The following is a 27040-nucleotide window of genomic DNA, read 5'->3' on the forward strand; positions in this document are numbered from 1 at the left end:
TGCCATGGACATCTCCCATAACCCTATTTAGTAGGGGCAGGCTATTTCCCCATACAATAGATGGGGAAACTAAGGTCCAGAGAGGTGAAGTAACTCCAAGGTCGGCCGCAAGGACGTGGAAGAACCAGGGTTAGAACCCAGGTTGGGTCCAGAGTCCAATTCGGCCACAACTTCTAGGAAGTTCTGCCCTAGAATGAAGCACAGTATGGGGTTCCACTACATGAACGGATTCAAGTCTCCTGTTAAGGGCTTTGTTTTTATTTCCAGGAGAGAGGACACTGCTCCCTTGCTGCCCTCTTCAAGGCTGATGGGTCCTTTGCTGGGCTTTGGGAAAGGCCTTGTGCTGCTTGCCCACGGCGCGGCAGCCTGCGTGTGACGCCCTACTTAACTTTCAGGGCTGTCCGGCCCACACGCTCCCAGTGCCCAGGCCCTGGCGCGGCTCTTGCCCTGGGCAGGTGCGCCCCACAGAGCAGCGGCCCCCGCGTCCCCCCCCCCGCCCCTCACCGGGCCCCTGGGACTGGCCGCTCTTCTCCGGGGGCGGGGGAAGGGGCGGGCCAAGGGCGGGGCCTCTCGCCCAGGCCACCGCCCTCGCCCCGCGCGCGGCTCCACCGGGTGCAGCGGGTCGGACTGGAGGGGCGGGGACTCGGGAGGGGCCGGAGCGCGGCTGCCGGTGCGGCTGCGGGGGGAGAGGGAGAAGGCGGCGCGTCCCCGGAGGCGTGCGCCCAGACTGCCGGCCGCCGGACCGACGCACGGAGGGAGAGGGCCGGGGGCGAGGTCAGTATCCGGTGGGAGCGCGGGCGGCGCGCGGAGGGGCGGCGGCGCGGGCAGCCGGGAACCCGGGGCAGGGGGCGGGGAGGGCGGCGGCGGGCGCGGGGCCGGCTCCGCTCCGGGGTCGGGCCCGAGACCCTCCCCTGGCCGGTCGGGCGCGGGGCGAGCGCGCCCCGGCCCCGGAAAGCGCAGCCTCCGCTCCCTTCTCCCTCCGTCTCTTTTCTTTCCAATCAGCGAAAATAAACACCCGGGAAGGTAAAACAATAGCGGGGCCACCTGGGACGCGGCGCGCGCGGAGCTCCCACGTTTGGGGCGGGGGCCGGAGCTGGCACCGGGAGTGGCGGCCCCACGTCGGAGCCCCCTCCCGCTGTGCCCCCGCGAAGGGTGGGGCTCCCCGCGGCGCCGGGCTCGGCAGGAGGCGAAGGGAATTCCCTGGAGTGAGGCATGTGGGCAAAGTATTGCTGGAACAATCGGGCTTCCAGCATTTGCCCTGCTGCGGGCAGGGAAACTGAGGCGGGGGCCGGTGTAGCGACTTGCCCAAGGTCAGAACGCCCGGATTGACTGTCCTGAACCGGGAACGGGACCCAGGCGTCCCGAGCAGCCCAGCGCTCAGCGCCTCTCGTTTTTGCGGCGCTCGTGTTCGCCTTTGATACATCTCTGTTGTGTTTGTTTTAGAAATCTGCTGGCATTGTGGGACCGGCTTCGCCTCGGGGGCCGCAGAACGCCAACTTGCTTCGTGTGTCCTGGGTAGGTGTGGGGCAGGTGGCAGCTCCCTGACCTACCGACATGGATGGAGACGGACTTTTTGATGAAGAAACCCAGACAGTCGGTGCCATTCCGGGGCGATTTAGCTGTCAGAGGTTTTGACAAAACCTGCCCTGTTTCCTTGGGGGAATCCGAATGAGGGAGCTTACAGACACCTTCACTGGGAAGCCAAGGACATTTCTGTATAATCAGTGGATGAAAGGATTTTCTCAGACTCTTTTTTCCCTTTTCCTTGAGGATTAATTCACTGCAATCTACAATTCCAGTGGAAACCGCAAGGCACAGGATGTGGCAGAAGCCTAGAGGGCCTTCAGAATTGTTCTGGACCCTTCTTTTAGCATAGGGGAGTTCAACACAAGCCACTGGCCGCCTCCCTGCCCCCCATCCTGCTGATCTCTTCTCTTTAACCTGTTTTCATTTTTTGAGTTACGTTCTATTTCCACAACTGTCCTCTGGAGCTATAAGTGGATTGCCAGAAATGAGAGATTAAGTGCAAGAGAAGAGGGAGCGTCCTGTGTTGTGTCTCTTCTCTGCTGCCGACATGAAGTGCTTTTTCCCAGTGCTGAGTTGTCTGGCTGTGCTGGGTAAGTGGCTCTGCTTATCAGTGCGATCGATGTGAAAGTTTAACCTGCTGTTGGTTCCTGTAATTCCTTTTGGTTCTTTCCCATCAACACTTGGCTTGGGGGCCACCGGCACACAGCAGATATGTATCACAGGTTGGAATAGGGTACCAAGAGGCCCTATTCTGACCCGGGAGGAACGGTGAGATATTGTTTGCTGTCTTTAAGAAGGAACATCTACTGTCCTCGAAGTGTCTGTCCCAAGCCTTGCCTTGCGGTGAGATCCCTCCATCTGCGTGTCAGTGGTTTAGGGACTCCATTTGCCTTATAAACTTCAGTGTCTTACCCGCTGTCCACATTAATTCCAAATTCAAAGTGGCAGCATTATTCTTACTGTGGGGAAAGTTGGTTTGGTGGTAATGATGCTGCGTTTTTTGTTTTGTTCTGCCTTTTTGGTGGGGGGGGGAGTAGTCATGGGTGGGGTAGGGTGGCGAAGGGATGCATTGCCCTGCCTGAGTGGCCTGGAGCCTAAAAGTGTTTGAGGATACCAGTCTTATGTCCCCTCACCAAGGAATCTCAGAGTGTAGTTCTGGAAGAAGAGAGACTGGAGGAGGGGAAGCTGCTTGCGTGGGAATGTGTTAGGAATGGTTTTAGTGCCCCTACAGAAGGCCAGAATGCTTAGAGCAGGGTGAGGAACTGTGGTCCCAAGAGGTAAACCCTTGATACCTGCCCTAGGGATCCCCTTCCCATTGCGGAGCCCCCGTCCCCCCTTGCCCATACTTTCTATACCATCAAACATCGGCTTGTGTGTAGTATCTGAGGACACATCTTGGGTCTAGGATAAACTTCCTAGCCAGGATCTGATGCATCCTTTCTGTCCATCTCCCCAGAGCTCGCACAGGAGCCCACCCTCTGACCTCTCTGTGTGGTTCTGTCCCCTGAGTGAAGAGGTCACCATGGCTGCCTATGGTGTCTGCATTTCCGAATCTAGATATTTGGCATTTACAGAGTTTATTCATGACCTGCTGGCAGTGGAGATTGCTCTGATGCGTTGTTTGTATGCTTTTTGGAGTTCACAGTTGGGTGGAAAGAACAGGTTTTGGAGTTTGAGAGCCTGATTTGAATCTGAGCCTCATTGTGATGGTCCTATAAACCTCAGTAAAATGGGATGATACCTCCAAGGACTACCTTGACAGTGAAAGCCTATAAGGTGTCCTGAATACCTTGACTGCTTTGAAAAATGTCTGGAACACATAATAAACGTGTGCAGTCAGTGATTCTTAAACTTGGGTGCATGTCGTAATCCCTGGGGAAAGCTTTTAAAAGTCCCAATCTCCGGCAGCAACCCCAGACCAATGAAACCAGATTCTCCGGGAGGGTGAGCCAGGCATCAGTCTTTTTGCTCTCCCAGGTAGTTCCAAGTGAAAGAACCAGTGTGTGAGTTCATTAGTGCCAGCCCTGTCCGCCCTGGCACACACTCAGACACAGGGTCCCCTGGCAGGTTCGTCGGTGCCGTGCTCAAGGGTGGGTGAGGATAAGGTGTCCCCGTGTCTCCCTTCTGCTCAGGCAGAGTTAAGAAAGCAGATAGCTCTCTGTGCACCAGTCCTGAATATCCCATTGATATTTGTTCATACTGGATTTGTCATTGACTTGTGTCTGGGTTTAAATCAGTAATTAGTGATTCATGTGGATTCAAGAGGACAAACAAGGAAGGCCCTGGGGAGTTGGAGGAGGTGGTATGGCTAAGTGGGATAGAGGGCTGGGTGGAAGGGTGGGGCCCAGGGCAGGAGAAGGAGCCACCAATGGCAAAACAAGGAAATGGGACATTTGTGCCTTTTGTTTGTTCTGGCTGCTCTAGAAATGGGAGGCCTCCTGCAGGTCCCTCTGCGGCTCGCGCTCTGGGCCACTCTGTGGACTGGTCCTTGGGCCCTGACACTCTTCTCTTGCCTCCCCTCTCGCCCCCTTAGAAACAGGTGCCGGGGAGGGAAGGAAAGGAGCCTCAAGGTGGCCGCGAAAGGGAGCACTGGCTGCCGACCAGAGGACCAGCCGTGGGTGAGGGTGGGAAGGTTTAGAAGTGTGGGTGTGTCTGGTGCTTTACATCCTGCTGCTGAAGGCACAACTTCTCCCATCACTGAGTGACTGTCAGCAGGGGTGGGGAGGGGCTCTTGCTACCCCCCCCCCAACCTTGGAGAACTGGAGGTGTCTGGGTGTCTGGGGAGGGAACAAAACCCAGGTTGGGGGTCTTATTTCCTGCTTGCAGTCTGGTGTGGGCTGATTCATGCGTCAGCATTCTTGCTGTGTAATGTAAATTAATGTGTAATGTGAATTTCAAAGAGCAAAGAATCCCAAGGTTTTGTGCTCATGTGGGTCACACACCCAGAATCAAATTTTGTTTGTACAAAGTAGGATGAGGCTAAGTAGTCTGCACAGTGGCACGGGTACAGGTGCTGTCAGCCTCCAGAAACAGCAGTTTGAGTCAGAAAGCCCGGTGACAGGCCCTGAGGGCGGACCCAGGGTCCATCTCCCACATGCCACCAACTACCTCCGCACCTGTGGACCCACGCTTTGTGCTCCTTTCCTTTGCCAGCGTCGCGGATTTTGGATCAGGTTCCTCCTTTTCGGCCTGTCTGGGGGCTGACTCCTGCCCTTGTGTCTGTCCTCCCCGAAGCCACAGTGACCGCTGTGTCTTGTCTCTTCCTGTTGCAGCGCTGGCTGCCCCACCCAGCTTGGGAGCCACTGGCTGCCATGGCCACCCTTGTGCCAATTCCAGAGCCACCTGATGCCCAGGCCTGGTTGAGCCACGAGGGTTAGTGAAGTCTCCGCTGCTGAGAATGGGCAGAGCCAGAGGGGCAGAAGATGAGAGAGAGAGAGAGAGAGAGCGAGCACCAGCAGGGGCTGGTGTGACCGTGGCATGACTGTGGCGTGCGTGTGAAAAAGGAGGGAATGAGGAGAGAGGGAGAGGGGGCCGGGGCTGTGCCAGGCAGCAGCCTGCATGAGTGACAGGGACGTGGCAAAATGACAGCCATGTGGGAGAGACAGACTAGGATTTGTGTCTGCAAGAACAGGAAGGGGACGATCCAGAAAGATGATTGTAAGTTTCAGGCCCATAAAGCAGATTTCGGTTTTGCATAGCCATGAAGAGTTACGCCTCCTAGGCCAGTGCTGATTGATGTCGCAAACAAGACGGAATAGCTTTAAAAGTGTGAGCCTGGAAAGAGGAGATTGGGACATCTGTGGATCAGCCCAGGAGAACCTGTAGCTGGCTCATGACCATTCGTCGTCTCCTCCAGCGGCGGCAAATTTCATGTGTCGAGTTTGAGAGGCTGCTTGCTTGAATAGGATGGGACCGAGGCAGTGATCCCTTACCACGCTGTTAGCTAGGGAGGAGGCCAGAGGGTTCTTCCAAAAGAGATTGAAGGGAACTTTGATGTTCTGGTGAGAGTGAGCTCGGAAGCAGGACTCATGATCAAAGGCAGAAGACACAAGTGAAGCAGCTTGGGGGTGGTCAGGGGATGAGTTCTGAAGATCGTGATTTATGGGTGAACAAACACCGTCCCTAGCCGTTGTTGCAGGGGTGGTACACTGTCCCTTTCCTGGGGACCATTTGACCGGGGTGCCTAAGAAGGGAATTATCAGGAGGACTAGACTGGCTAGGAGGTCTTTCAACTCTGCGAGTTACTGAGTCACCACTATGCCCCCCCAGGCCGTGTTAAGATGCCGTCATGCCCTGCACTTTGCATTGCAGTAAGGGAAGAGCAGTAATGATACCACCTCTCCTAGCTCTGGCCTTGGCTGTGAAGCGAGCCCCGTCTCATGAAGTCCTCCACATACACTCACTAGATAGAGGACTCCCAGCATCACCTGTGTGTAGATGGAGCTACTGAGGTCCAGGGAGGTTAAGGAACCTGCCTCAGGAAGACTACTGTACTAGCTCAATATGGCAGGGATCCAGGCCCCTTCTGTCTCGTCCCTTTTGCATGCCTCCATTCCCAAGGTCATGGCATGATCTGAGGCGGCTGTGCTAGCCCCAGCCATCATGAAGGGGGTAAAGGCTTGGTGAAGGGCAAAACTTCATAATTTAAGGACATTTCTGGAAGGTTGCCCTCCCCTCTTCTGCTTATACCCCTGTTGGCTAGAACTTGAGTGCATGACTGTACTCGGCGGCAAGGGGGCCTGAGAAATGGCATCCTTAATTCTGACCAGCTAAAAACTGAGGATTCCGAGAAGAGAACAGATGTGGGAGGGTTAGCAGTGGCTTGCTGGCTGAGCGACAGAGCTAGTGAGTGACAGCAGAGGGTTTTGAAGCCAAGATCTTCTGGTCCAAAGCCCGTGTTCTTCCATCTCACCAGCTGCCCCTCTGTGACTCTGTGGCCCAGCGCCTGGCCCCTAAGAAGCCTTACCAGGAGGGCACGAGCCAGATGAGCCAATAGTTGTTACAATGGGAAGCAACATAAATCTACATACAATCACGCAGGCAGTGTTGTGATTTTAACAGTAGTGACCGTAGTGCTTTTAGTCCACTTGTGTGCCAGTCACTGCTAGACACTTGGCGGAGCAAAGCCCTTCCATACGGAGGACCCTCCCTGTCATGTTCACTGCTGTAGCCCCAGAACTCAGCCTTATGCCTGGCACAAAGTAAGTAGGTGTTCAGTTAATTTTTTTAAAAAAGATTTTTATTTATTTATTTGACAGAAGTAGGCAGAGAGGCAGGCTGAGAGAGAGAGGAGGAAGCAGGCTCCCCACTGAGCAGAGAGCCCGATGTGGGGCTGGATCCCAGGACCCTGGGATCATGACCTGAGCCGAAGGCAGAGGTTTTAACCCACTGAGCCACCCAGGTGCCCCTGTTCAGTTAATTTTTTGATGACTAAATGGTTTCGATATTCTTCCTTGCCCAGGACAAGGAAACTCAAGGCTCAGGGAGCTCAGGTCGTTTTGCTCAAAGGACAAGTGCTAGAGATGGGCAGAGCCTAGATCTGAATCCAAGTTGGGCTCTAGAACTTGTGCTTTTAAAATGTCGACAAACAGGGTGACATTTCATCTTTCTTGGGCCCTGGATCCTTGGGGCAGTATGGTGAAACCTCTGGACCCTTTCCCTGGAGAACATTTTGAAATGCTCAAATAAAAACACATAGGCTAACAAAGGAAATCAATTATATTGAAATATAGTCATCAAAACATTAAACCAATTTATGATTATAGCAATACGGTTCTTTAGTAACACATTAAATAACGAGCCTCTAGCAGCAGGTCCAACAATTATTGTAATTATGGCATAGCGAGGCACGAAAACGGTATGTTGAGGTATCAGTGTCAACCATGATGTGATATGAAAGCATGTGTGATTTTTGCTGTGACAGAGTCACAGGTCCTAGAGACATCGTCATGACGGCTGCCTGCGTCCATAATCAAACATTCACAAAGAGGTCCACATTCACAAAGAGGTTAGTTGAAAATAAAGGCGTATTTTTCTTTCCCATTCAAGTTCCCATAGCTCCTGACTTCTGTTCAAGGACCCCTGTGAAGTGCAAAGTGAAGTTCAGTGTAGGCGGTGGTTGCCGGGAGCACGCCGTGTGAGAGGACTTCATTAGCTTTCTGAAACGGGCAGGGTTTCCATGCGGGGAGCATTCTGTTCCCAGTAGAATCCTCACGGCGCAGAGGAGACAGCAGTCGTAACGGTGGTAGGGTGGCCCTGTAGGGTCTCGAGAAATGACTGGCGGTGGTTTTAGGGTCCAGTTCACCTGGGATGATGAGGGCACACAGAACTGCCTTCGACTGTAAGGAGTTTGGGAGTTGGGCTTAGGCTGGGTCTCCCGGAGCCCAGGCGGACCACTTCCGCTGAGCCCTGGCCTGGAAACTGAATGAAGTGGCGCCATTGCTGGCCTCCCCTGGTCCCTGGCCTCGTGCGCCCTCCATTATGGCTCCTTGATTAATATTTTTAGGTTCCTTCGGGAGCTCTTCATTTGCCGTGATTGGACACCTGTTTCTTTGCTGCTTGAAAGTGAGCACAGCTAACTCCTCGCGAAGGGTTGGTTTTTAATTTAAGGAAATTTAGGACACCTGTGTGTGAATGCCCCCTGATTTTCAAAGAAATGAGTGGTTGCGTCAAAATCAAGCTTCCATTTGTAGAAAATCACATGTTGCCAAATTCCCTCATCAAGAACGCTTTATTAAGTGACTAATTGTGGGCCACAGTGGTGGGCACTTAACAAAGACCATGGCAATGAACCTCCCTGAACTGGAACCTTCAATTAAGGGAGATTTTGTTTTTTATTTTTGAACTCCTCTTTCCGAAAGGCAAAAATCGCAAGATGTGGTAGCAAGGATTTATTCCAGAAATTGACTTCCAGGCCACCATCCGTCCAGTCTCTACATCTTCCGCATCTATAATTATAGTAGCAGGAGAGAGTGATGAGCCTCAGGGCACTGCAAGATCCTAAATCAAAGATTAAATTATATTAACTCTACTCAGGCTGGAAAGTGATCAGATGTGTTTGAAAAACCTTTATAACAGGCTTTGTGATAATGAGAGTTGAAACAAAGTTTCTGTCTAATCCTCTATTAACCCTTTAATTAAACTCCCCCCACATTTCCTCTTCCTCGTCATCCAGGTGACCCAGGCTTTGCCCAATGTCCCTGTCTTCTAGGCGATGATCCTCTAAGGCCAGCAGTAAAGCAAGCAGTATATCCCTGTGCAAATGGACAGGAAGACAATGACACTATGTGCTCTCCGAGGACAAGTGTCTTTTGGGGAAGGAGGGGGTGGGCAAGTTTGTTCTTGTTTTCAGCTCAGCAGTAGTAGGGAGGGAACTTCTGTCTAGGAGAGGGATGAGGCTGGAGTAGCTTGTGAGTGAGTGGTCAGTCTGGAAAGGCTTTCTGGAAGAGCTGGAATGTTAGGCATTTCTTGAGTAATAGGACAAGGAGGATCTGGCAGAATTGCGGGGCTGGAGGCCACCATGGGCGCATTGCAGCTGCTTTGAGAAGGTTTCCCAAGGACTGGAGAAGTCTGACGTGAGTGTCAGTGGCTGTTGCCGGAAGGAGCAGTCAGTCAGTTGGCATGACGTCTGGGTATTTGGATCTGAGGTGGAAGGAAGATACCAGAGAGCTGTAAGTGGGTGTTCTGGAGGACCTCTGGAGAAGTAGCCAGGGAGGGTAGGAGGCATTCCTGCAGGTGAGGGTCTAGAGTGGAAGTGAAGGGGACCTGTTCCCCTGTTCCTGTACCAAGGAAAGAGCTTTCATGAATCCATCAGAACATCGTCAGGGCAAAGACATTCTTTTTTTTTTTTTTTTTAAAGATTTTATTTATTTATTTGACAGAGAGAGAGATCACAAGTAGGCAGAGAGGCAGGCAGAGAGAGAGGGAAGCAGGCTCCCCACAGAGCAGAGAGCCCTATGCAGGGCTCGATCCCAGGACCCTGAGATCATGACCTGAACCAAAGGCAGAGGCTTTAACCCACTGAGCCACCCAGGTGCCCCAGGGCAAAGACATTCTAACAAAATTGTGAACTCAAAGAAATGCGTGGCCTCTTCCCCTTGACTTTCAGGTCCCTAGGCCTTCCCTTTATTAAAACGGGGTAGGGGATTGGGGGAGAATCCGATACCAGTTGTGTGTTCTTTCCCCAAATCTGATTCTTTGACGTCTGGGAGCATGTTCAGGATTGCTTAAACTTGGCCTTATTTTTGTGTGTTTAATACTGTTTTTGTCTGTAGCACCCATTTTCCCGTTCTTTGGAGGGCACTCCATGCCTCCTTTCTCTTGGTGACTTCTGAGAACACAGTCTCTGCCCTGAGGGCATTGGATCCCGGCCTGTGGCGTGCTGGCAACAGAAATGTGTCATGAGGCAGGCTGTTGGCCTCCTTCTCACGGACCCCTTTTTATTAACTTCCCTTCCCTCAGGCGCCCCATCCATTTGAAGTCTTCTGTCTCTCAGCATTAAGTAGTAATTAATCTGTTTCTCCTACGTGGTAACCACTATGATTGCTTGCTCTTGCTCTAGTGATATTGTTCAGCTCTAAAGCAACATTAATCTGACACGCTGCATTGCCGGTGACCAAAGGACGCACATGTCTTTATCTGTTGGGTACCTTAGCCCTGTATCTGTGGAGTCATTGTCGGGTGTTTTGAAATGTCTGAGGCGGCCAGCTTTCCTACCCCACATGTTACTTTGAGAGCCCCGGGTCCTTGGATAACCTAGACGGTGTTTGCCCATTTGTTGATTGTATCAGTGACCTTGACTGACTTTGCTAGGAAGGACTTTCAGTATGGAGCTGAAAAACCAGCCATTGCTGTAGGTCAGTCCACACTTGTCCTGTTCAGGGACAACCTCCTCCACTTTTTTTTAAAGACTTCTAGAGAAGTTTCACAACTTCTTAGATGTAACGATCCCATCAATCTTAAATTTACTGAAGACTTGATTGGAATTAACTCATAATTTAAAACAACAAATAAAGTGTTTAGGGTATAATATTGTATAAAAATAAGATGATGAGAGATTGGTTTCAATTTCAGAAGGTAGCTTCTATTGTTTGCTTTGTTTTTTGGATTTTAAGTTGTTGACAGAGATAACAGGGGAATATAGTTGTGAATAAAAAATCTAGACAGTGGAGATGGAGGGTAAAATGTGAAAGTTCCCCTCTCCACCCTATGTCCCTTACTGAGTCTGATATATATTCTTTACAGTGTGATAAATATTCTTCCAAATCTTTTTTTTAATAATTTCTATGCATATATTCACACCAATATAGATTTTTTTCTGACAGAAATAGAATCATACAGAACATATTGTTCAACAACTTGATTTTAAAGGGGTGATTTACCTCACTATTTTTTCAGGCTTAATTTTATGGCCATATCAGAACTGATTTGGTTATTTTATAGCTAGTTGGAACTGTAATTTGTGAAATCATTGGGGAGTAGTGAGCCTCATTCAATAGCTATATCACGGAATAATTTTGTCTTGCCGTATCAAGAGTCATAATATAAACACTACCCTTAAATTTTAATGTACTTAATGAAAAGAATTGACTTGTTTGTTCTGAGTATTTTCTCCCCAAACACATACATTTAACAAATTAGGTACACACATATTTTGTTGACTGTTTTAGTTATAATTTTGAAATTATGTTGAATTCAAATGAAGCATATTTAAAACTTGTTAAGAGAATAACCATAAATATTGGGTTTGGGATCTAATTCAGTCAAGTTTCATATTTTTTCATAGACTGGGGGGAAAATGAGGGAAGTTTTCCTGCATTTTCAATTCCCCAATGATTCTTCCATTTAGAATGAACTGGACTAGAGTAACTGCTGAGGTTACCGGCTACCAGACGTTTAAGACCCAAAAGAACACTTTTTTTTTTTTCTCTATCCCTCCGGAAGCAGCTATTTCTGTAAAAAAAGATTATCATTTCAAAGTGTTGGGTTACTTCTCAGGTTCACTGGTGTGACTTTCTTTAAATCCCTGGAAGCAAAAGCAGGTTTCTTGGATCGGTCACCTTTAGACCTGATTTTTAAAATAGTGCCCATTTTGGAGGGATGCTGGTTGGATTCATGTATCGTAGTCAACCTTTCTTCAGCATCGGGGTTTGACCTGCTCTTCCCCAACCCGAGACTGCTGTTCTGCTAGAAACCACTTACACGACTTTCCTAGGAAGACTTTTGGTCTATTCATCCAGCAAATATTCAAGTGTGGATTCCAAGCAGCTCCTCATTCGGTTGCCTCCCATAACTAAGAATGGAAAGGTAAAATCGTGAGAAACATTTTAAAAAGTCACAGGATCTGTATTTTTAATCTTAATAAATAGAAAAATTAATTAATAACACTCTGACGTGGGGGAACTCTTTTCTGTCCCTGAGGTATGTCTTTTCTCTTACTGTTACTGAACATCTTTTCCTCCTGGTTTTTTTCAACTCTGCTTTAGCAGCTGTGAATTACATATGCCCCCTCGGCCCCGACAGTGGCCTCTGAAGGAGTAAGACATGAGTGCCACTGATTGGGGGCGACTGGGGTGGGTGGCCCCGCGAGCGCAAATTCTTTCTTTTGAAAATACACAAATATCCCAAGTCCTGGATACGTGGAATGTCCTTACTTACTGCTGCGGATATTGTCTGTCTCTGGGAATTGGGAATTTCGTCCTCAGCTCTGAATTTCTAGGAAGCCAGAACAAAAGAAAAATAGAGCAATCACATACATCCGATCATGCCGGAGGCGGCTTCCACACCAGGGTTTCTCCTGAGGACCCTTCATGTGGGGGCTGTGGTGGTGGTAAGCTCGATGTGTCTCCTGTCTTATACTCCTCCTCCCTACTTTCCTACAGAGTGGCTCCCCTCGGGGAGCCTTGTCGGGGGAGGCTGTGGGGACAGCTCAGGGCCCCCTCCAGTGTTGGGCCTGGGTTCCAGAAACTGTTGTGTCTACTCAGGGTGGTCCAGGCTCTTCCAGGCCTGCACCTTGCCAGATGCTGTCCTCTGACCCAGGGCTGCTACCCCTAAACATTCATCGATCATTGCTTCCCCTTTCTCTACCAGTCCCCCAAGTAGCAGGTTCCAGGCAGGTTGGAAACTATGCTGGGTGGGAGTCACCCCAGCTCCAAAGCTGGTGGCTGCTGCTCCCCAGAGCGTCTGGATGGAGCCCTCCTCCTCCCCGTAGGCAGCGCTTTTCCAAGGTCTTCCTGGTGTGCCTCATCGGATTTGTTCCATGCTGGTTTTGTGTTGGCTGGGAGTTGGCTGGTCTTTTGGGGGTTCTGCTTCCCACATGGACATGTCGGTTAGATTATCAGAGATGGCATGTGGAGTCATTCTAGGCTTCTCCTGAATCTAGACCACCCTTTAGGATGCTATTTAGAGATGATTTGCTAAATAGTGTCTTAAGGTCTTCTGATGTTTTAGTATCCAAGGAAGCATGCTGGACAGTGTTGCCATCTGCCTTCTAGTCTTCCATTACCAACAAGCAAGCTTGCATCTGAGTGCCCTGCCTAGCTCTTTCTTTGTCCCTGTGTCAGAATGGGCTGTGGCCCCCTGCTGGGGGTCCTGGTACCTTGCTGGCTGGAGGAACAGCATCTGAAACTCCTTTCTCACACGTATTACAGCCTTTCTGAGCAGCTCTCCACCCGCTGGTGAACTTCTGGAAGAGAGAAAGTAGATTAAGAACTCATGTGCCTCTGGGCTTGAATGTATTTGGAGAGAATCCTTAGGGATCTCCTGTGTAATCCTCTTCTCTTAAAGGGCAAGTGTTCTGGAGGTGAGGAAGGGACTGCCATAGGCCTGGGCTGGGGGAGTGGAGGGACTGGAGACCACCCCTCACAGAGCAGAGAGGGAGTCTGGTGTACGCAGCCTTTGTTTTAAAATGAAAACATGATGTAATACAAACATTTGCTTTTCCACTTTTACCTCCCCTCCCCCCATCACCACAGAAGAGCTGTAATTTTCCATATTTGGAATTTGGGGAGAGCCAGGCCTCCTTTGAGGACAAGGCCAGATTCAATCTATGCTTTGGGGGAAAGTAAGTGAATACGAGAGAGCCTTGAGGGCTGCGGTATTTATGGTGAGTCTGTGATTACTGCATGTGCCTCCTTGTCATAATTTATTCAGCAGCCCCCGATGTCCCAGAGCTGGTGCTGTGCCCATCAGTAATCTGACTCTTGTTTCCTTCTGCCTATTTTCCCTTTTGCAAATGTATAGGTCTTCAGCTTTAATCAAGTAGGCTTTTACTCTGTCATCTGTAACGGGGATGACTGAAGTCATGTGGAGGATTTTAAGTATCTAATCTCTTAAGACATTCAGAGCATAATCTCCTCCAACCCCGATCATCCTGCCTGCATCCGCGAGATTTGCGAGGTTCTGCAGAGAAGGCGGGATGGGGACTCTGGCATCCTTCAGAGGGTCTGGCCTCCTCCTTGCTGGCGACAGATCTTTGTTGGCTTTCGGCCTGGGGAGAGGGCCTGCTGATCGTTTGCCATGGCAAGAGCGTTCGAGATGCTCCGTGAATGTGACCAGCGTGTCAGTAAATCTCAGAGCCGGTGCAGAGGACGAGAGGCCAAACACGCAGGAAGATACCAGCCAAGTTCACCGATGTCTGTGCAGTGTGTCTGGGGCTGGCTCTCTCAGACAGGCTGCAAGACAGACAAGAGGCCTGTTGGTCAGTGCTGTTCACCGACATTTGTCATTATGTTATAGCAGGTCAATCAGAAAGGTCAGGGGGTGCAGGTTCTACAGTTTTCATGTGCTTTGCTTAGAAATGGGACGTGACTTTGTGTGTGTGTCATTGATTAGACTAAATTGGATTACGGTCACTCTTCAACATGAGTGCCCGGTTTAGCACTTTTATTTTTTTTTTTAATTTAATTGACAGATCACAAGTAGGCAGAGAGGCAGGCAGAGAGAGAGGAAGAAGCCGACTCTCTGCTGAGCAGAGAGCCCGATGCGGGGCTTGATCCCAGGACCCTGAGATCATGACCTGAGTCAAAGGCAGAGGCTTTAACCCATTGAGCCAGCAGGCGCCCCTTACAGTCACTCTTAAGATTGTCATTTCTTGCTGTGCTGTTTTCAACCCTTTCGGTGGTTAGCTCGGGTTCTCGCTGTCAGAAGTGTCTTCCTGCAAAGGAGTTTGGCGAATATTACCGCAGTGCAGGCTTTGGTACTCTCTTTCCATATGATGGTAAAATCCCTAAAAATGGAGACTAATGAGGATTAGTTTAAAATTAGAAAAATGTTTGAATTACCAAATATTTTCCAAGAACTTCACTGTTATTACTTTTAAGTAAATACTGTAACTCAAACGAGGCTAATAGAGCGCCTAATAAAAGATCCTTGGGGATCCTGCTTCAGGAGAGAAATAAGAATGATTTGCAATTAGTGTACCAATTGTTTATGTAAATGGAGCTTCTGAAAAACTGGATTGTGCATGAAAACAGTTTGTTCTCTTAAGTATTTTAAGTAGTCCCTGTGAAACCCTGTGTATGTTCGCTGCCGGTAGACTCTGTATGGTATACAGACCTGTTTCGCGAAGACCTAATTCAACCCTATTAGCAATATCAGAACTCCCAAGTTAGTCAAGGCCTTGATCTTACCCTCCCCCCACCCCCATGCTGCTGCAGCACCTGAGTTTACCTATCTTAACATGAGTCAGTAAGTTGAGCAAATACCTGATCTTTTCTGCCACGTGCTTGGCAGTGTGTTATATAGAAAAGACAACGATCACCATCCTTGTGTAGCTTTATAGGCTAGCAAAGAAGTCAAGCAGTCCACAAATAAACATATTGTTTATAATATGTTTAAAACATATTGTTTAAAACATATTGTTTAAACATATTGTTTAAAACACATATTGTTAATTATAGGAACGAAGCTAGACAGTATGTTACTTTGTAATGCACGGTCTAATGCATTAGACTGTAAGCCCCATGAGCACAGGGACTCTGTGGGTGTTGTCAGCCACGGTGTCCCAAGCCCTTCCTAGCCTGTTGCCTGGCATGGAGGAGATACTAGATTGAGTTCTGCAACATTGCCCCATTTGTAGGTCAGTAACAGTTGAATATCAGCAGTGTCATAAGGTTCAACGTAATAGCTCTTCAGTCAATATGTATTGAATTTTGAATATGTATTATAATCCACTGAGCTCTTAGAGTACGCTGCATTTAACACAGTTCTCGTTAGCCAAGGAGATGACCGCTATGGTACTGGAGAAGGAACTCTGAAATTTCCAGGAGCCAAAACTCGCGGCCCTGTGACGTCAGGTAGAGATGGTGCACCAGTGGGACTTCACAGCCTTGTGGTACGTGTGTTTTCTGTGCAGTTCTTGGCATATTTCCCAGCCTCAGGTGGAGGCATGTGTATCTGGGGCCCGGAGTGCTATCTGTGGCCCAGAGACTCCAGAAGAAAGTGCTGGAAAAATGAGATGAAGACAAAGATCTGAGCAGGGTTGCCCAAGAGGAATGAGGGATGAGAGCCCCATCGGGGCAACCGAAGGGGCCATCTCTTTAGTCCAGAGGAAAGGGAATGCTTGCATTTCCAGCCCAGACCTCACGCGGTCTCATAGTTAACAGATCCATGTGTGCCCACAAAGTGCTTGGTGACTCGCTAGGCACTGATAGCCCTCATTGTGAGCTTCATTTGTGCCTGCCAGGTTGTGGGCTGGTCTTGTAGATCACGGGCCCATTGGAGGCAAGAGTTGAACTGAGGAGAAGGCCCAGCTGGGCCCTGCTGGGAGAAGCCCAGGGCTCTGGCCCGTGGCCTACTCCCTATCCAGGGAACTGGGAGTTGGGCCCAGCCTAGGGATGGGACCAGAGCTTCCCAAACCTCCTCTGCTGAGTACTTTTTTTGCATCTGATTGGATTTATTGGCCCTCTTTCCGGTTTCTCTGCACAAATGTCCAATTGTGCCACTCCATTGTAATGCTCACTATTTTCTCACACCCACAGGATAATTTCTAGTTTGGCTCAACGGCACAGCTCGCTGTTGAGCGTCTTATGTGCCAGCACAGGATGGGGGTGGTGAGTTCGGAAAACACAAATGTGTTTTGTTGGTCCCAGCCTATGGCAGATCCTTGGTTACCTCCACAACAGCTGTTCTGTTCTTGACGGCAGAGCCCTCATTTGGTTTGAAAGTCATGTCTCTCTTCCGGTACCCCTCAAGGAAAAGTGACCCCACCTCTGGCTCCAGAGTAAAAGCTGACCAATCTAAGCCAGTTATGGAGACCCGAAGTGTAGACGTGAGTGAGTGACAGAGTCGTTCGTGGCCAGTGAGATACGAGGAGAAGATCGCTGTGGTGATTCTAGGAAAAATGTCTTCTCTTAGAAACATAGAAGTAGGACAGCTCCTTCCACTAGAGTCTTGGAGATGAGGCAGCCATCATGTCACCATGAGGAAAGTAAAGCTGTTGAGCCGTTAGAGGGAGAGGATCCAGAGCCACTGAACGTTGAGCAGGTCGAGCTCCGTACTTCCTGTCTTCTCTGTTTCAGCCAGTTGAGTTGGTGTTTTCTGCTACTTATAGTCGAAGGCCACCTGTATTAGACACTCCCTCAGAGGAGCAGGACGTAGGATTTATTCGTAACAGTACAGTTCAGCTGATCATCAGAAGGCACTCTCTTCAGAGCCAGTGCTGAGCCCTCGGGTAAGCCAGAAAGGAGGGAGCTAAGTCCATGGGTAGGCAAAGCTGGAGCGAGGCAACTGTGTTTGGACGGGATCCTGAGGTGGGATTAGGATTTGTGTGGGAAGAGCAGAAGGGCATTCCGGGCAGCGGATGGCATGAGCAGGCCTGCAGGGACAGGAGTGGACGTGGCACTGCTGGAGAACAGTTGAGATTATGTCCTGACTAATGCCACAGTCAGATTCTAGAGCATGGCCAGCTGCAGGCTCAGAAGGTGACCCTTGACCCATGCAGTGGAGAGAGGGTTGGGAGCAGGGAAGAAGCTGGGAAAGGGGACCGTGAGGGTTAAGGGGAGGCAGCCATGTACCAGGCTGGTCAGAAGGGGAGACGGGAAAAGCCAAGTGGAATAATTCAGTTCTGGGCGGTGAGATGCGAGGTGAAAGTGGTAGGTAGGGGAGGAAGGTAGCAGAGGAGAATGGGAAAGGAGTCACATAACTGCTGAGAGAAGGCGTGATTGAGTGTGGCGCGAAGGGGAAGTCTAGAAGCTGCCTCGAAGTCTCTGGGTGTGTGGCTTGGGAAATGACGTGAAATGGAAATTTGAAAGAGGGGATCGAGTTTAGGACGATGCTGTCTGGTCTCTGTCACCGGGCTTTTGAGGTGATGATGGAAGATCTAAGCAATGGGACCTTGAATTCTTCTCAAAATACGGGTTAGGCCTTGGGAATGAAAGACCGGGACTTAGGATGATGTGGCAGGGATAACACAGATCTGTACACACTCCTCCAGGTTCGCAGTGTTGTGGGGTCAGTGAGATGGGTGAGGAAGTAACAGGCGTCATCTCCTGGGGAAGGAAGGCAGCTAAGAGCTGGTACTCCTGCATTTCTTCCCTTCCCCAGCTCGCCCCCCCGACCCTCCCACCCAGCCAGAACATGCTTGGTACTGAGAGGCAGGGACCGTGCGTGTGGCCACGAGGGGAGGAGGGCCTCCTCCCAGCATCAGACTTCGCTCGCTCTGCCTTTGGCTGGGAGAGCGTCATGGAAGCTAGATCTGCTGTTGTAATGGAGTGGCATTGCTAACTGCTGTTTGTGTAGGATCCAGCTGCTATGGGTCTTCACGTTACATTTTTTTTTTTTTTTAAGATTTTATTTATTTGACGGAGAGAGAGAGTGTAAAAGCACAAGCAGGAGGAGGGGCAGAGGGAGAGGGAGTGGCAGGCTCCCCGCTGAGCCGGGACCCTGAGATCATGACCTGAGCCTAAGGCAGATGTCTGTCCCAGCCGTCCAGGCGCCCCTTCAGGTTACACTTTAACACCTCCTCCTGCCATGGTTTGCTCAGAGGTCTGTGTTGAGTGGGCTGCCCCTCCTTCTCCCTCTGGGGCTCTTGGTGTTCTTGCGGGGCGAGTCCACTCCTTGCTCCTGTCCCCCAAGGCTGTTTAGCTTCCCAGGGTAGGGGCTCCCTGCTCAGGAGCGGTGTTGGAGAGACGGCTGCTCTCTCCACAGATTCCAGAAATGTCAAGTGGCTGGTATCCACTGGCGACCAGCTTGAGTGTCTCAGTCACCAGTGGAACTGGACTTGGAGCTTCAGGGAGAAGTTCCAGACCTCCAGCTTAGACTCAGCACAAGGTGCTTTTTAATCTTTCCTGTTCTCCAAAGAGGGGAAGTGTGTCTTTTCTTCAAGGCTCAGGAGCGTGGAGCGAGGCCCCTGGACGAGGCCAGTCTTTGTTGCAGCCCGGAACACACTGGGCCTGGCTGACTCCCATTATTTTCCTCAGGGCAGGGGCTGGGAGGCAGTGCCGGGAGGCATCTGGGATCTGGTTTTCATCAGGCATCGAGTAAAAGTGCAGATGCCCAATCTGATCTCGCTTTAAACAAAGCAGAGTTAGTTGCAAGGGAAGGGCTTTTGTGAGGCGCCTCTCCTGCTCTGGGTGTGATCTCTGGGGTGTCCTGTTTCTCGTCTCACTGAAAACTTTGAGCCCACAAATACCCAGAGGAAAGCCCTTGAGGCAGGGGTGGGGGTGGGGCCGGAGAGCCACCATGGACTCCTTGGACCCTACCCCCTAGAAGTTTCCAGCTTCTCCTGAATTTGAAAACTTAAAGGCATGAAGGGGCCATCTCTCTGTTTTTTAAAAACTTTTTCCTCGTCTTCCAACAACACGGAGGTGTCATAAATATTTGTCGGTGCCATTCTGTTCCTGGGCAGCCACTCTTGCTTTCCCCTTTGCTCTCCCTGCTTCCTCTGACAGGCCTCGAAGGTCCAGGTGTCATCCCGGGAGGAAGATGACACTGAAGCCATCTGTCAGCCTGGCCTTTCCCTTGTCCATCTGTCCTTCCAGTCATCCTTCCATCTGTCCACCCAGCCAACATTCAGTAAGCATTTGTTACCGAGCCAGCAGTAGGATTTGGGGCAAGCTACTTAACTCGTCTAAGCTCCCATTTATTTCCTCATCTGTAAAACAATAGGAGCCACTCATGGGGGTTAGTGTCAGAATGGAATGGGGCCCAGGGAGGAGAGCGCCTGAGTGCCCGCCATGTGCCCGGGGCCTGGTCCGTGCTCACGGACCTGTTCTTGGCGCTCAGGGCCTGGGCGCCTCCCTGGTCAGCTGACCGGCTGCAGGTTGCCTTGGACGCCGGTGGCCATTTGGAGATTGGATTTAGGCCACAGTACATAGTTGCCAGGCCATAAATGCAGGACCTTTGGACCCCACTGTCGCATTCCTTGGGATATCTTGCTGTTCTTGTCCCAATCTTGGCGGGGCCGCTGCGGCCGGGCTCCAGAAGTCTCCAGGCCTTGACGTCATTTGAGGTTGAGAGCGTGGGCCACTCTGAGGGGGGGGTTCCTCAGCCTGCTGACGGGGCCGCACTGCCTGGGTCTCACCTGCCCGCCTGCCTCACCTTTTCTCGCCACCTGTCACGCCTCTGCCTCTGAATGTTGCCTTTATACGATATGTGAGCCATTTTCCTCTCCAGCCCTCTCCATCTGCTCAAGCTCCTGCTCCCTTCGGGGCTCCTGTTCTCTTGCCTGTTCTTCAGGGTTTCCTTCATATTGCCTCGTTTTCCGGCACTTTGAGGGAGCCGTGTCGATGTCATCTCACGTAGCACGCTGGGTTTTAGGGAAAGAACCTGGGTGGGTGTCTGAGTGTCAGGGAGCTGCAGAGTATCTGATTAGAAGGTCCTGGGAAGTGAGCTGTTTGTCGCCGGATGGCATGCCAGGAAGGCTCTGGGGAGACCTGGGAGAAGGCATATGCTGTCAGCTACCAGGCTTTCCTGCCGGTGGCAGTGGCTCATGACCGGAGGCACCCCCGTTGGCTCCCCTGCCTTCCTTTGTCGTCCCAGCTTCCTCGTCCTCCTCCTCTGTTTCTGCACTGACAGCTCACTCCTGCCTCTGGCAGCGTTGGCGTCCTGTACGTGCTCTGAAGTGGCCCCTCTCTGCCTCATTCCTACTCTCCTCCAGTGACTTGAGGAAATTCTCACCTTCACTCTGTATGAACCCAAAACGAACCCTGCCTTGGCTGGTAAGTGTATTGTGCTGGGAGGGACTTCTCAAGTACAGTGAGACACCGAAGAGCTGGTACCGTTCACTTCCAAGCCTTTTACGGTTCCTCAAAGTCCTGCAGACCCGTCCTTTCTTTGACCCCAGCCCACAGAGGCTTCTAGCTCCTTCTGAAGATAACGATAAATAATGGCATGTACCCAGAAGCCAGGCAGAGGAATGCACTGTCCTGGCGCCTGCAGAAAGTGCCGGGGAGTGGCCGAAGCTGGTGTTCCGGGTCATAGAGCCCCAGGGTTCAAGCAGCAGTGGGAACAGGCTGCAGTGGGTTATGAAGGAGACTTTGTCCTGCTCCGGCTCGGCTCTGTGTTTAAGCCGGGGACGGGAGATGATGCAGTTGTGGGCAGGCTCTTGCTGCACAACCTCTTATTAAGGTGGAGGAAATGAGAGGCCTGGAGGCCCCAGCCAGGCTGGCCTTGTGCAAAATGGTCCACAGAGGTCGGGCCCTCGCCACCCTCTCCGTGCTGGCCTCCGTCTTCCCTCCAACCCCATAAGTGGCTGCAGCTGCAAGCTTCCTTCCACCCGCGGTGCCCCATTTGGGCTGTAGGCCCCCATCCTTGTCTGGCTGGGCCCAGCTTTTGTCCCTTGCTCTCCCCAGGAGTTCAGTACTTGACCGAGTCCTCTGGCTCATCCTTGACCCTGGCTGGCTGCGGGGTTTACCGCACCGGTAGCGTGGGTCTTTTGCACCCAGGAGGGAAGCAGAAGCAGACATCAGTTGAACTCCCATGTCAGTCCAGGCTCTGTGCGTTCTCTGACCTCATCCCTATGGTTTCAGGTCTGAGGACTGTCACACAGCTCCCTGTCCAGATTGGGCATCCCTACAGTTTCAGGTCTGAGGACTGTCACACAGCCCCCTCTCCAGATCAGATAGTCAGGGCACAGCAGGGTCCTGTGACTTCTCCAAGTCACAGCCAGCAGGGGCCCCTTCCTGCTAAGGAAGAGGAACTGAGTAATGTTCTAATCACTTTATTGTGGTGTTATTAATGTATAGCAGAATTAAGTGTCGAATATGCTGTTCTCTGTGTGCTGACAGATGCAAACGTTCGTGTAAACCACCGTCACAACCGAATAGAGAGCTTTCCTGTCACCCTAGAAAGTCCCCTCCTCACACCACCAGGCGCAGTGGCCCCGGGCCTGGTTTCTGTTACCACAGTGTTGCCCCGGCTGGAGCGTGGGCCTGCAGAATCCCACAGTCTGGAGCCTTTTGAATTTGGCTTCTCTCCTTCCGCATAACGCTTTTCCAGTTCATTCACGTGGTTGTATAGATGTACTTTAGTTTTTTGCTGAGCAGTATTCCGTGCTACGGACAGATCACAGTGCATGATGAACAGAATGTCCCGTGGGCGGACATTTGGGTTGTTTCCAGTTTGGGGCAATCATAAATAAAGCTGCTGTTTCACGTGTGAGTCTCTGTGAGGATACAGGCTTTCATTCGTCTTGGGTAAATTCCAGGAGCGGGATTGCTGGGTCCTACGGCGGCGAGAGTACGTGTAACCTTATAGGAAACTGCCAGATTGTCTCCCCAGGTGACTGTGCCACCCCACATGCCCACTGGCAGCGAGTGAGGGGGACCTGACACCACTGACTTCTAGTCTGGGGTCTTTCTGGTCACCCAGCCTGCAGGGTCACTAGCTGCTGTGATGTAAATTACTTCATAATCATAGTAATCTGCCCTGAGTTCATTTTTTCTCTTTATTTTTCTTTTGCCTTTTAAAGAGTTGTTTGCTTTTAAATTTATTCAGATCAGTGAGCCAATTCCAAAAACCCCAGAACCATTTTAGAAGACACGTATTTAAGACTCGGTTCTTCTAGAACCATGCTAGGTACAAAAATCACTATCAGATAGGGTCTCCTAAGAAAAAAACCTGTAAGTACTTACAACATGAACATGTATGTGTGTATGCATGCATATGTGGATATGTACATGTACACATAGATATGAATGTGTGTGATGTTCACACAGACACACACATAAAGAGATTTAAATTTTGGAATGATTCTTGTGGTTGTGGGGTTGGCAAGTTTGAAGTCTCTAGGGCAGGCCCACATACTGGAAATGCAGCAGGATTTTACCCTGTGGTCTGAGGCTTGATTTTTTTCTTTACTAGGATGACTTTCATTTTCCCTCTTGAAGATTTCAGCCGAGTAGCTGAGAGCCACCCATGTTCTCAAGGGTTAGATCCTCTAAATTCCACGGTTCATGGATGTGTTTGGTTCCATCACTGGCTGCTGTGGTGGCAGGTTATAGTAACAAGTTACTGAGCCCGCCTTTTTAATGCAGGATTTCTGGAAAAGTTGTCATGTTTGGAGCCAGATGAGGTCCTAGAAAAGTAGAGAGGTTTTCTCCATGTGGCCCTCAGCAACTCAGGGCAGCCTCCTTTTCTGACCACTGCCCCCCACAGACGTCCTCCTTTGCTGGCTTTTTTTGCTCCCGTCACCTCTGTTGGTAATTTGAAGTCTGTCCTCAGCAGGTGTCCAGTAACTGCAGTTTCTAGTACTTTCCAGGGAGATCCCTGATGTTTTGATGGCCCCAAATGGACAGGCCCGCTGTCCCATTACAGCTGGCCCTGGTGATGAGAGAAGGAGTTTGAGGAGCATGTGGTTCGCGTGGGTTCACTTTTCTCTTTATTTGTGGTGGCATTTCCTGTGTGGGGACCGCCGACAGGTGTTCTTGGGCAGGGGTCTGGATGGGTCCTCTGCTCTAAGGCATTGGTGTCACGGGGGTGGGGGGGCGTTGAGCCCAGAAATGGCCCTGAAACACTGGTGGCTGAGTGATCTCACCAAATCTGGCCCCGGGTTTGGGGAGGACAGAGGTGAGCTTGGGAGCCTGCCTGGTAGGCTGAAGAAAGTCCTGCACTTAGAATGGGAAACCATGATTTGGCACCCTTTCCCTGACTTCTGCTAACGTGATGACATTGGGTGAAGCATCAGACCTTTCTGGACTTCAGCTCCCTCACTGAGGAGTGGGAACAATGGTCTGCATTGCCCAGAGGGTTGGCCGGTCAGCCACACTGTCCACAGGAAAGCTTCTCGTGCGTGCACATGACATCATAAGACTTGGCCTTGGCCTTGGCCATCATCCCGAGAGAGGCCAAGTTCATACCAGGAAGCTACCTCCACCTCCTGTCCTGTGGGATCCACTGTCCCTGGAGCCCCTGGAGGATAAGGCATGAGTAGGTGTGACTGGGGCAGGTTGGCCCTGGGTCGGGTCTGCTGAGAAGGGCTGTCCTCTGAGCACGGGGCAAGGAAAGTTCCTGCTTGCTCCCACAGACTGACAGTAATAAATGCACAAAAGAGAACAGAGCCATTGATGAGTGTCCAGGCGTCAAGGACACAAAGGACTGTCAGGGGAGTGAGTCAAGGCCCCTGAAGGTCACATGACGAATGTCCATCCCACATGGAATTTCTCGGTGACCCAGGGGTGTGAATACAAAAGTAGCTGGAGTCTAACACAGAGACGAGTGGGTCTTTAGGAGGGGGCAGCCTTGTGGGAGAGCCAAGAGCACTGATCTGGGAATCCGGAGACCTGCATTCTCTAAGCCCCTTTGTCAGGAACTAGCCATGTGACCTTGCACCGGGTGACCTCTGTTTCCTTTTCTGTGTAAACGGGGGCAAGACGGCATGACCCCGCTCCAGAGTTTTCACACAGCATTTGGCGAATGAGGCCCTCCAACCCCAGCACCTCTCGCTGTTCACCCTGTGCTTTTCGGACCAAGACGTGCCAGCCGCCTCTGTTACTGCTGGGTGGTCAGTCCCTGTGGTTAATGAAGACTGCTTTGGGGCAGAGGGGGAGGGGGAGGGGAGGCTGCTGGGGAAGGTGGGGGTTGTGGGTTCTGAGGTGGGATGGTTTTAGGCAGCAAAATGCAGAGAAACCCAAAAGTGACTTCGCTAAGCAGTTTTTGCCGTGGGTTTGCCAGCAGGTGGCCCTGGTGGCCCCCCGCTGCCATCTGCCACCCTGAGTTCCCGTGGCCAGCAGGTGGTGATTGGTGGTGGCATGGAGGAGCCTATGTCCCTGAGGGGCTCTTCTTGCTGCCCCCTCGCCCTTGGGCTCAGGAGACCTCTTCCCAGACAGCCCGCATCTCCGGCTCGAAATCACTGGCTCTGATTCTGGTTGAGGCTTTTCTTTCCCATGTTAAAAAAATAATAATAATTTGAGAGAGAGAGAATGAGAGAGAAGGAAAGAGAGTATGAGTCATGGGAAGGGCAGAGAAGCAGACTCCCCGCTGAGCTGGGAGCCGGATGTGGGACTCAAACCCAGGACCCTGAGCTCATGACCTGAGCTGAAGGCAGACGCTTCAACGCCTGAGCGCCCCCAGGTGCCTTTTTTCACTTTCTTACCCACTTGAGTGAATGTGCTTCTTCCTCCCCATGTGACAGGAGTTTTGAGCCTTCTCCCTGGTCAAGTTTTGCTCTGTCCCAAATCCCACTCTCTGTTTCTTTGAGGTTGACCTTTCTCATCCCAGGCCTGGAGCCCTGCCCCTTAAGCAGGGCGACTCAGGTCCTCCCAGCTGTAGCTGCTTGGAAGCATCCAGAATTCCAAGATTAGTCCTCAGGACTGCAGAAGCACGCAATATGAGCTCTTACCCTTAGGGAGGCCACCCCAGACGTCAAAAACGGAAGCCTGAGGGCCAGTTTCTTGTCATTCTAAAGTTTTCCTTGTCGTAGATAATTCTTCCTCATATTAAAAAGCACATTTGGGAGCATGAAAACAAATGAAATGTGCTGTATTTCAAAGGAAAACTTGATGGAACAACACCTTCATCCTTAATCCGTGTAGCACTCTGTCAGCCAAGGCAGTGTGGTGCAGGGTCATCACGAACATCGCGTGAATATGGTTCCTCACTTTCCTGACTTAAATCATACTAACACGATTCAAAAAGACCTTCTCCTGGCTTCCCTTTGTCCTCTGCTGCCCTTTCCGCTCTACGCTCTGCCTGCTCTGAGGGCTGCCCTCTGCTGTGACCCCTGCTCTTGTTCTTTGAGCATTCTTTGGCCCGGATACTTTTACTGCTTTTCCTTAGTCTAATTCTGTATTGCGGAAAATTGTGAGTATATCCCCAAGTGGAGAGAATAGGATCACGAGCCCCCATGCACCTCTTACCCAGTTCCAGCCATTATCAGCCCATCCCCAGCCTCGTTTTATCTGCACTTGCTCCCTTTCTTACCCTGCCTGTATTATTTTCCAGAAAACCCCAGGAACAGTTATGATTTGCCCATGTGTTGTGGAGAACTCTTGGCTGTTAGGCCATGTTTTTTTTTTTTTTTTTTTAAAGATTTTATTTATTTATCAGAGAGAGAGAGGGAGAGCGAGCGAGCACAGGCAGACAGAATGGCAGGCAGAGACAGAGGGAGAAGCAGGCTCCCTGCCGAGCAAGGAGCCCCATGTGGGACTCGATCCCAGGGCACTGGGATCATGACCTGAGCCAAAGGCAGCTGCTTAACCAACTGAGCCACCCAGGCGTCCCTGTTAGGCCATGTTTATTAGTAATTTGCATTTGCATTCAAAATTCATCTTCAGAATAACAAGGAGGTAGCATCTTGTCCCCATCTGATTGGTGAAAATGTAATGGTCAGACCATGCCAGGGAGTTAACAAGCACCTAAGACAGAAAGAACACTTAACCCTGACCTTGGGAATACAAATTGGCATCCCAGGGTAGCAGAGCCATTTGGGCCATGCGCAGCATGACCGGAGATCCCCTCATATGAAGGGTTACAGGGATATTTATTGTAGTGAAGAGTTGGGAACCACTAAAAGTTCATCAACAGGAAAATGAATAGATAAATTATGATCTATCTATCTATATATCCAGTGAACGTTCACACAAGGGACTGTGATATACAGCACTCGGAATGAACGTGCTGGAGTGACACAGGCCAACAGAGATTACCCTCAACAACGGTCCAGTGAACATGACACAAACTGCATGCCGTGGTGCCGTCATAAACAGTTTGGAAATGTGCAAAGACTGTACTGAAGCATAAAAACATACAGGAGTGGTAAACGCTGAGGGCAGGATGTTGTTTTGTGGGGGTGGGGCCATGGGATAGGGAGCTGGGAAATTCGGACTTGGGCAGCGTCTGTGAGGCTTATTTTCTTGGAAAAAAGAATTTTAAGCAAGTGCGACAAAATATCAGGATTTGACAGTCTGGATAGGCATGGCTGTTTATTATTCTGTATACTCTTCTGTAGGTTTCCAAGGCTTCCTCATTCAAAAATTAAATTCAAGGAATGTGTAATTACTTTTCATCTTGTGAGCTGGAGATGGCCACTGTGCTCACGTGATGTCGTAAGCGTCCAGACTGAAGCTAAGACACTCAT

General features: G+C 50.7%; 1 protein-coding gene across 1 annotated transcript in view; it reads left to right on the forward strand.

Moving 5' to 3' along the window:
- Positions 1-586: 586 nt before the first annotated feature.
- The window catches only part of IGSF3 (immunoglobulin superfamily member 3), a 92873-nt gene continuing 66419 nt past the window's right edge, over positions 587-27040 (forward strand). Inside the window, exons 1-2 of the mRNA XM_032303637.1 lie at positions 587-774; positions 1444-2117. Coding sequence (XP_032159528.1) covers positions 2075-2117 — 43 coding nt within the window. The 5' untranslated portion in view covers positions 587-774; positions 1444-2074. The remainder of the gene's footprint in view (positions 775-1443; positions 2118-27040) is intronic.

This window comes from Mustela erminea, chromosome 10 (genome assembly GCF_009829155.1).
Source record: "Mustela erminea isolate mMusErm1 chromosome 10, mMusErm1.Pri, whole genome shotgun sequence".
Taxonomy (NCBI): Eukaryota; Metazoa; Chordata; class Mammalia; order Carnivora; family Mustelidae; genus Mustela; species Mustela erminea.